The sequence below is a fragment of the Magallana gigas genome, chromosome 3, assembly GCF_963853765.1.
Source record: "Magallana gigas chromosome 3, xbMagGiga1.1, whole genome shotgun sequence".
Taxonomy (NCBI): domain Eukaryota; kingdom Metazoa; phylum Mollusca; class Bivalvia; order Ostreida; family Ostreidae; genus Magallana; species Magallana gigas.
Window position 1 is genome coordinate 19,220,537 of NC_088855.1, and position 11,162 is coordinate 19,231,698.

At 33.7% G+C, this 11,162-nt stretch overlaps 1 protein-coding gene across 1 annotated transcript; it reads left to right on the plus strand.

Annotated features, from left to right (window-relative positions):
* Positions 1-5,290: 5,290 nt before the first annotated feature.
* On the plus strand, positions 5,291-11,118 carry LOC105332865 (F-box only protein 31). Its single transcript, XM_011435588.4, has 9 exons — positions 5,291-5,495; positions 6,905-6,964; positions 7,062-7,138; positions 7,647-7,863; positions 8,074-8,130; positions 8,559-8,677; positions 8,879-9,041; positions 10,337-10,557; positions 10,670-11,118. The coding sequence occupies exons 4-9, from the start codon at positions 7,744-7,746 to the stop codon at positions 10,830-10,832; spliced, it is 843 nt and encodes a 280-aa protein (XP_011433890.3). The 5' UTR covers positions 5,291-5,495; positions 6,905-6,964; positions 7,062-7,138; positions 7,647-7,743; the 3' UTR covers positions 10,833-11,118.
* Positions 11,119-11,162: the final 44 nt, after the last annotated feature.

Sequence of the window (11,162 nt, forward strand, 5' to 3'; positions counted from 1 at the left end):
GGTCGAAATGGCGTTTAAGTTGTACCCATCCAAAATTTATCCTTATTTAATTTAATTTGGTTAAGAAAATTTGGTCGAAATTACGTTTCTTTTAAATATACAGTCATGTATATTATGATTTATCATATACACTAAAGTTAATTTAAATCAAAGTTGAACACGACTTGTAAATGGACACCTGCCTGAATCGTGTTATATAAAAGCCTTTGATTTTGTTACACTTTATTTCACATCTGTACCTTGTGTGTGACGTGTTAAATACGTTTGTTTGACAAATGTCTGCACTTGTATTGTCGTTATACGCGTGCATTTTCTTATAATTGTATTGCATTGACCATTATAATTGATGTTCTGAATCTTCTTCTGCATATGTACTGCATTTATCTGGTAAATTGTTGCGTCTAATAACAAATGTAAGCGACGTAAAATATACGTCCACACAGATGAGATCTACTATGCAAACTTCCTTAAATATGTGCTGTGAGGAAAGCGGCGAACACCAAGAACTGTACTGGTGCTGTACCAGTTATCGGCTAAGACCAGTTATCGGATAAACTGAGAGTTCGGGTTTATAGCACGCGACAATCCAAGATTTTTTAATTCAGTCGTCTTTTTCGAATAAAGAAAAGTAAGTTTGCTTGAAAACTTTCTTGAATATGTTTTATACACGAGCTTAAACGATCATTGTTTACCGCTGATTTTACATCTTTGCACTCTCAGCAGTGGGGGAAGTGACGTAATAAGTTAAAAAAAGAATATTACCTCTTTGTGATACGTTATTATATCCCTTCTCTGATTTGACATATAATATCAATACATTTAACATTATACACAAAAGGAATTCACAAATTTCCGAGAGATTCGTAACGCAATTGAACGCCTGATTGCACAATTATGTATTGAATAGTCTACAATTTGGTGCATTACCGTATGATAATAAACGAATAATTTTATGAGTTTTGTTTATAATGTATCACAACCCCGACTACTTTAGTCTGACCCCACAAGGGGCATAATTCAAACTACATTTAGCAGAGTATAAAATCAACATGAACACGGATTTTACTATGTTATTATCACAAAGCCGATAACTGGTACAGTAAATCGTAACAACTCGGCAAATTCGGGGCGTGCTAAAAAGCACAAAACAAGATCTTTTTGGTTCTTAATAACAATATAAACTAACAGATTGATAAATAAGGATTTCACTTTTTAAAAGTATGTCAAGTTTTATCCAAAAATATCAAGAAAAAGAAAACGTTAAATTTTAGCCGATAACTGGTACAGTGCCAGTATGTGGCTATTTACAAGTCGTTTTGATTTTTCCACATTCCAGCTTCTGTTTATGCACTCACAAGATTAGCTTTTTTAAAAGCTAAGAAACTCAGTCACTGGAATATACATTTTAGGTGACAAGAGACTACACACTCTACATGTATAAAAATACAAGATATAAATATTTTGAATAATAATATGCAGATGTACATATATTTCTATAACTGTATGTGAGGAGGCAAGTGTGTAGCAGTGTACACGTATACAATGCAGTTTGACCTAAAACTGACCAGTTTCATAACTTCTTCGAATTTCACTAACACGGACTGTCTAGTTATTCCTTCCCAGAATTCCAATTTACGCAAGCCCATTTGAAGTTTCACTATTATAACTTAATAAATCAGCCCGAAGGCTGACTATAATCACTGCGTAGCAGCCCCTGCAGTGATGTACGTAAGCCCTGCACATTAGATTCACAATAGCCCTTTGCAGTTATGTGCGTAAACCCATAAAACTGGTTCCCCAACCAGTTTAAATGATGTATATTTCTGCTCATAGGGGGCAGTTATTCGATGCACCGGAAGTAGAAGTCTAACGCCAATAAAGCGCTGAGCTATGCTTAGCGCTTTAAAAACGATAATACAAACACGTGTAAATGTTCATTAAACATTTGCTATAAATTCTGTTCATGAAAGAAAATACGGGAGATAACTCTAACTCAGTGCGTGTAATATGAAAAATTCCGAGAATTCTGAATGTCACCATGGTGTGCAAATTTGATGTCTCTATTTCGTTAAAGCACAACATAATATGCCATGTCAACCCGTGCACGCACGGGTCAAAGTCTAGTTCCCCACAAAGATTTCTATCCTTTATCCATAAAAAATTCTGTGTAAAGATGTTCCATACCCCCTTCCCCCAACAAGGACTTGAGTCAATTCCCTTCAATTTGATCGATTACTCGGCTATTCCATTTTTCCCTCGTACTGCGTTCGCCCGAGTTAAACCCCCCCCCCCCCCCACATTTTAAGGCAAAGACAAATGTACGTAGTTATGCTGCTCGCAATACTATGTAACCACAGGCACTTGTTTCTGAGAAAAATTTGTGTTATTATTATACTATAGGGTAAATTTTTTTCTCAGAAACAAGTGCCTGTGAATGTAACCACTACATCCACGTAGTACTTTATACTTCATGAATTCTATAACATCACCCACAATCCAATCTCTATCTTCCACACAGGCATATGACTTCGACTTAACCTGAACTATGTTACATGTCAATTTAATTCAGTTTATTCGCTCAAACCATGAAATGGTACATGAGGTCAACCATTATATATAGTTCAAAAGTCAGAGGTACATTTTATAAATGAATAGATAAGTAGTATATAAATAATAAATAATAATAATTGAGCATGAAAATACCGTATATACAATGAAAGTAGGGAAAAGTTTAGTAATGGAGGACAGACTATTATATCAGACTGTATATTTTGATAATAAAATAACATAATTTTTTTCAGATTTGTAACATTTGTACCAGACATAATTTCACAGAACTTGAGGTAGTCCTTTACTCGGCACTAAATGGGCTCAATCACAAAAAGCTTAGCTTTAAATGATAAATATACATTCTAGAAATACATATACAAAAGAAAATATGTATGTTTACATGCTAGTTTGTTTGTTATCACCTCTCAGACGGGTGTACCCCCTTGCGAAAATTATTGACAATTATGAAATTTGCCAGACGTCCGTTTTTCCTAAAAATAATTACCAATTTTGGGAAAATTAGAACTGAACATGCAAAATAGAGTATAAATATTTATTTAAGCCATATGTTATCAATAATTTTGCGCAAATTTTTGTAAGTAAGTACGCTTTATGGACCTGATGTATCACAATAGAATACAAAAAATGCAATGCTAGTATCGCGTTTGGTAATTTTTTTACTATTTTATGGACTCAAACTTAAATTCATGGTGTTTATTCTATAGATTGACATCTTAGAAAAAAGATTTGGTAAAATAAATTATATGTTGACGGATTACTTTTCACGCTATAAGCTCTAAACCAAGTAGACCCTGACGAAAAAATCCGTAAAAATCATATGTTGCTACAGTTTTCTGCCCTGATCTGTCAACAATGTTAGATATCATTTAAACATTAATTAATTGACGATTGATTAAATTCGAAATAGCTTCTGTCTCTAAATTAAAACCGGTTTTAGTAAAAGAAAAAGAAAAATTCGGGGGCGGGGGGGGGGGGGGGGGGTCAAAACAAAGAAGATATTAGCATACCTGAGATCCTGGTTAATCAGAAACTTCGTTTTTCATTTTACTTTAACAGAATCGAGTTTCTCAGCATTAATCATTTCTATCTCTCATAGAATACATATATTACCGTTCTAATTGCTTATTATTGCCATTGTTTACAACAGCGATGTAGAGCAAAATCAATACCGGGTATCAAAAACGCTTTGTAAAAAGTCGAACCAATATTGTAAAATCCGTATTATGACGTAGTGCGATACTCGGACTACTTTAATAGTATTTGCCGCTGAACAGTATTTATCATCAAGATATTTATGTCTTAATGTCAATAGCTCTTTACATTCAAGAATATGATGGAATTCGTCAGCAATTTGACCTGAATTACAGAGTTTACATACTCTTTGGTTTAAAGGAAAAATTGTACCATCTCTCTGTCTCAACTGGGTGATGGTGGTTTGAGGTTCTAAATTTCATAAAAATCTTTCTGAGCTTATGTGGCAATATTTTAATGTAATTTTCACAACTAAAATTTTTCTTAAAAATCTTGTAAATTTGCCCTTTTGATGAGTCATTAATTTCACTAGACCATTTTTGGATATAATGGTCTTTTAACCTTTGTTTTACAATTGCAGAAATCCATTTTACATTTACTTCACTTTGTTCAGACCAAGTATTTGAAAACCACAAGCATCGTAAATATTTTTATTATACTTTCATGTTAAATACTGAAATCTGATTGGCTTAGACGCAGTTGATAATCCATAACAAAGGGTACATATGTATACATAAATGCAAATTTGATTCTTTAAAAAAACAATAATTATTTTATAAATCAAATTTGCATTTATGTATACATATGTACCATTTGCTAGCATATTGGGGAAATTAAGTTGGCCTATTTTGCTGGTTTCTGAAGTTACATATAGTTTAACTTAATAAAACAAAACTAACTTTTTAACCAGATAGCTTGCTTGGCTGTATATTTTAATCCACATGTAGATGCATCAATGTATTATAAAAAGAAGATAAACCATAATTCGCTGTACGGAATCTAATCATATATTATATTTTCTGAAATTATCACCAGTTTAAATTTAGAATTGGGATACTGAAATTAAAGTAATTATGTTCAGCGGCTCGACAACCATATAATTAACATTGAGCTATGATGAGTAGTTCATTTGTTTTGGTCAAACAGAACGTTGGCTATGCATGTGACTCAAACGATAATAGCCACAGAGCTATAATGTCACTATAGTTTAAATAATATAGAAATCATGCTCAGTGTGAAGTGTTGAGTGCTTTATAATGATAATGTTATTATTTGTGATTATATAACCAGCTGGACAGAACTTTTCTGAATTATTTTTCTCTTTTTGTACATGAACATTTATAAGCCCATGTGATTAGATGCTGGGTAGAAACTGAAAACGGCCAGGTAGTCAGATGTTTAGAATGTGCAGTCAGGGAGGTTGAGATTTGAATTTGTAGTTATAGTCTGGAATTTGCTTTGTAAAAACTATACGATCACGCTTTGATAAATTATTGTTCAACACCAAACCGGACTTATCATTTTCTGATAAATTATTGTTCAACACCAAATCGGACATATCATTTCTTGACTGGACAAGAAATACGATCAACCTATACGCTAACACTTTCTCTCGTTTGTGTACATACTCGGCTTTGAGTCTTTTCGATACTTTGATTCTTTCTTGGCAAAACACGGCCGGGATTTATAAGAGTTGTCTCTCTTTCCTCAAACAAGACTATTATGAAACCGGCAGTGCAGTATGACAGACATTCTGTCATTGCCCCCAGAACTTCTCAGTCGGATTCTGGATTATGTTCCTGGCAGAGATTTACCAAATGTGTGTATATCTTGTAAGACACTTAGGGAGGTGGTTTATGTTGACAGTATATGGCAAAGGAAATGTAAACAAGGTACGTCTATTTTCTTTCTTGTGTATGTATGGCGGACAAAACGGACAATAATTAATACAAATTTAAAGGAGAAATTTACATCTAATTGATTTTTTATCGGGCACACCAGGGGCTGACAAATACATTTTTAAGCCTTCGGACAAGTGGCTAGACAAAATGTACTTGCCCTACCCCAATATCTACTAGCCCTACCAAATTCTTTATTGTGATTATAAAATAAACAATACACAAACCGTACAGTGTTTTTTTTTCACCTTTGAGTACTCTTGAAGAATGTATGTCTAGTTTGGATTAAACATCAGTTTCTCTTGGCTTTCTCGAGAATGTGTTTGAAAAAATCCATTCTTTACACATTTATATTTAGTTGGATTTGTTGTAAAGGTTAAAAAAAACACAAACATTTTATAAACAGTTTTGTGTGTTTTGATCATTTCTTACACCTTAGGTGATGTTCGAGATAACAGGTGACAAGCACACACGTGTACGAAACCATGGTTTCTATAATGCCACAAAGGTGTTAAAAATAAAGGTGAAATGAATCTTCGGTGAGTGGTTTAATTTTAACAAATTGTTTAAAATAACTAAACATATTAACCCAAATTTTTGAAATTTTCAAAAGTTCTAGGCTATGATTACGATTGGCGAGTGATAACAGGCACATATCTATTTTTAACATCATTTATGGAGACGATGAGCACAGCTCAAAGAAGTTGAACATAGAATAAACAGCTCAAATTGATGTTAAATTGCCATTTTTTAAGTACATGTATTTATATCTAATTACAATTGATTTTCATCTATTACACATATTTTAGTTTGTACATACTGTACATAAGTATTTTCTCTACACTGTAAATTCAGATATGAGAATAAAGTTCATTGTCATTGTCATTTACAGATTATAATCAAGAACAGTTTTTGCAATTAAATGCTTTAACAAAAATTAAATTAGTTTTAAACATTTACGATAAACAAACACAAGAACAGTAGTACTAAAGAACACTAGTAAGAATTTCATTTCATTATGATAGCCCGTGCTGCACCTGGAAAAGGTAACATGTCAAAATCCTTTCCAGTTGTATAATTTAAGCACTCGTAGATCGTAAAAAATATTCTAGAAAAAAGCGCGTACTATATTATATATGCAAAAAACGGTACTTTCATTTAGTACATATACGGAAGCTTAAAAAGTCACCTGCCCACGGGCAAGTCCATACCGATTTTTTATTTGCCCGATCGAAAAAATCAATAGCCCCGGGCGTCGGGCAATAGGATTTTTGTCAGCCCTTGATCGGTCAAATAATCTTCATTAATTTTGGGGGGTTTTTTCAAACGAAAATACGTAAATTATTTGTTTACGCATGCATGTATTGGAGGCAAGAGTGATTTTTTAACCTTGACTTTTGCAGAATATAACTTCAAATCCATAGATGGTTGGAATGTGAATTACCGCACCTTGTACAGCAAAGGTATTCCTACAGTAATCAAACCACACTAGACATTCGTCCTTTAATCATTTAAAACAGAGAAAATCATGTCAGACTCTTTTCTTATTATTGAATCCAGTTCTACGGCGGTACGGCGATTTAGTGGGCTTATGGCGAAGAGATTTCCAATATTATGGAGGCTTACTGCAAATCAAGGTATGATCGATTGATTAATAGGTCCGTGTGTAAGCTGTTTCTGTGGAATGTTTGTGGGGGACAAATGTTAGTGGCTTTCGTCATTTTCGCCCTGTGTAATTTTCGCCCCTTTACACTTGCAAACGGTTTCATCCCGTCTTGAATTCGTCCAGACACAGTTGTGTTAACAGAGATATTATTTAAATTCGCCCTCTGACAACGAGGACAAAAGGAGCGAAAATAAAACGGGGGCAAATATTTCCCTGTATACAGTATTATTTTGATGTATTCGAATTATATATTATATATATCATAATAATTATGATACATAAAAAAACATTTCGAGACCCAGAGCAACATTCATGAAAACTCGTATTTCACTGCGTTTGGGTCTTCTGTGAGAGATACAAAATTCGACCACCTCACACACAGAGAGAGAGAGAGAGAGAGAGAGAGAGAGAGAGAGAGAGAGAGAGAGAGAGAGCCAATAAATAAGGAAAAATGTAGTCCTAAAGATCCTGTATTACAGTATGACAAAGGATGCATCAAAGGACTGGAAGTACTGGCTCCAGCTAGTTCACGTGTAGATAGACCCCTACGGAAGAAGGACATGTTCCACCATATCAATGACGTCATCAGAAACTGTACAGATTGTTTCTGTACATAATTTTCCAGAAGAAGAGGATAGCGAAGAAGGAAAAGATGTACAACGGCCATGTTTACTTCATGTGGAGCAAGACGAAAGGGTAAATTCACCATTATTTATCACAGTTTCTCACTATATCAACAAGAAATAATGTGTTACCGATGAAACTTGTATAATTATACATTCATGTATAAGCAGAAAATTGTTTGTAACATTATTTTTATTATATTAAACATTAGATGAGTGACGCTTTAAACAGATATAACCAAAACCATTTTTGTGTTTATGAAAGTCTGTTTATGATTTGCAGAAAGGAAGAGTTCTAGAATATAAAGTTACAGACAAAAATTATATCCTTCATGTTGAGGTAAGAAAACGTATTTTGATATTGTTTTCAATAGTCTGTTTTTACACACAAAACTAAAAGCATACATTATATTTATTCATTCATAGTCATATATTTCATAGCTTACAAACAGACAAACTTGTAAGCAAAAATAACCTAGTATTGTCAATAATAAATTTTGATTTACGAGGTAATATGAAATTTGATCGGGTGTAATATATGACGAATTTCGTAGCATATTACATGTAAATGCAATTCGTTCCCACTATAGTATATGAACCAGCATAACCTCATCACACTGTAAAAAACGTCTTTTTTCCGAACCCCCCCCCCCCCCCCCCCCAAAAAAAAATTCCATGAACCAATATTTCTATTTAGTAAACAATAAAAATAAAACGATATAAATTATATGTATTATTGCGCTATCCTAATTATGATAACTTATTTAGGATCTGAACAACCAATCAGTATTAAGGAGATGGCTTTATGAGGAATTGGAATCTGACCAAAACGCCGGCTTATATTTAAATTGTTTTCTCAGGAGATGTGTGGCCTATATGACCTCAAGGTGATTTTAAATTTACTCAAACTTTAATCAATTAAAAGATTTAGATAAATTATTCAAAACATGTATACTTAAATACAAAAAAAAAAATTCAATTTTGACATAAAGGTTTTTTAAAAGTGATATTTAAAAAGATTTAAAAAAAACATAACAATTTACACTCTCCACAGTAGTACCCCTCCATCTTTTATACATGTATTCCAGGCATGAATATCGGTGGTCTCCCTTGGAGCTCCCAAGTAAAGACAGAGTTAACGTTCCTATCCAACCCGGACTGTTCAAAGGTACATACAGTGCCCACGGTATCGAGATACTGAGTCTGGACTACAACGACGACTTGACGGAGGTCACGGTCACAAAGATTACGGTAAGAGATGCCCGTCTTGATCAATTAAAGCTGACATGATTCATAAAAATCTTTGGTCGCCATATTAGGTTGATGGCTTTTCAACTGCTACTGGGGTATATATATGCTGTCAAGAAAGTTATGGTTGATTGCTTTTCGATCGAGACATTCAGGTTGCACGGACTTCTAAATGCAAGAACTATACTTCGTAGTGATATGTTTTAAAAGGATCTAAAAGAACCTCCAAAAAATAAAAATGAAATACCGTTAGATTTTATTCTTTGAATGAATATCCAAGGGGTTTGTATTATATTGCACAAATATCACTTCCTTAATTACTTCGCGAGCACATCGAACACGCGTATCGTTAATACAGAGTATATAACGTCAACATCATTTTGTAGACCCCGGCTGCACTTCGTTCAACATATCAAATAAGCGATAATAAATCCAAAAAAGTAACAAGTTATTGTCGTTTTTAACCGGATTTTCCAGTGGAAAAATCCATTTATTGAAATGGTGAAAATGGCGGACGGACGGTTGGGCGGGCGGCTGCCAAAAGGGTACCACTGTACGGATAACTTTTTCTACATTTTACAAGATAAGAAGTTTTTTGTTTTCAAATTTTACATTTATCAGCGATGTGCATATTACTTGGATTTGATTTTTGATAATTAAAAAAAAAAACTAGGTGATGAACTTAGTCATTTTTTGGCATAATATTGCATGTAGGGTACCACCATTGTACGGACTACTTCTTCTACAGTTTTTAAGTTTTGCAGAGCAACTGTACATATATCAGAGATGTGCATATTAATTGGGTTTTGATTTTTGATAATTTTTGCGAAAAATACCAGCTATTCAACTTAGTCATTTTTTGTCATATTTATCAATTCAGGGTTGACAAATACTGTTTACTCAAAAGAAAACCCGGTTTGCTTTCACATTGGCAGCATATTTCTTGTTATCAGTTTCTACATCCGTTTTCTGAAGTCCATGCACCCTCGGTCTACTGTGGTTCACGAGTAAGCGTGTTTGCGAATGTTCAAGGTCATCGACAAGGGTCAAAAGTAAAATTTTGCGAAATAAGGGTAGTTTACGTGTATATTGTTTTGAATAAAACGTTATCGAGTATGTTTGAAAATTATACTGGCGTGCGACCAGTTTTCGCCGAGTACCATTTCTTGCCAGTACATTGTGACGTCATTTTTCATTTATAAACGATACGTTTTGGATATCGTTAAGTCAAACAAAAAGTTTAACCATTTAGGATTTATTATCAATATATTCAGAAACCAATTTCATGATTACTACAGGGTGATCCAAATGTCCCAGCAACAAAAGTGAGCGTTTACGCTAACCTGACCTCCCCGCTTGTGTTGACAATCGAGCAGCAAGAAAGTCTGGACACTCTGGGGACTGTCCCGGAACATCATGTGACTGAGCAGTCGGGGCCCGCGGTCAGACAACCCTTTCGAATTCCGGAACACTTCTCCGACCGCGATATTTCGGACATTCCGAAATTCTGTATTTTCAGGTAGGTATTGATGACCAATCGGAGAGAAAAATAAATCATACATTTAAAAATACCTTATTTAACCAATAGCTAATACGAACATTTCGTTCAATTTATTTTTTGTATATTACAGATGTCGTGCCAAAGGACAAATCGCCGGACATGGGTTTAAGAACCCATCCTTCAGTGACGCTCACTTCGTTGTATTTGATGAGAGGAAATTCGGAATGGTTTGGCTGGACCTGATGGCGTTTAGTATGTACATCAGAGTGGATGAAGCAGACTTGAAAGATTAAATCTGTGTTTCAATAAAATGAAATTATAATTCCGAGTTTTACACACCAGAGAAATATACCAACTGTAACCATACTGTATTTGTGCTATAGCATTGCTTTTTTATTTTAACTATGTACTACTTTATTAATTTATTAATATTGAATTGTAAACGTCAGAGAAACCTAATTTATTTATAAGTTTACGGCATTGATTACAGATTTAACATGAATGATTATGAATGTCATATTGTGTTGAGATAAAATGCAGAATGATATTTATATATTTATTAAAATTTGGATTAATTTATTTATTTTATTGTTATTTAAATAAACATACCGTAAAATAAAATT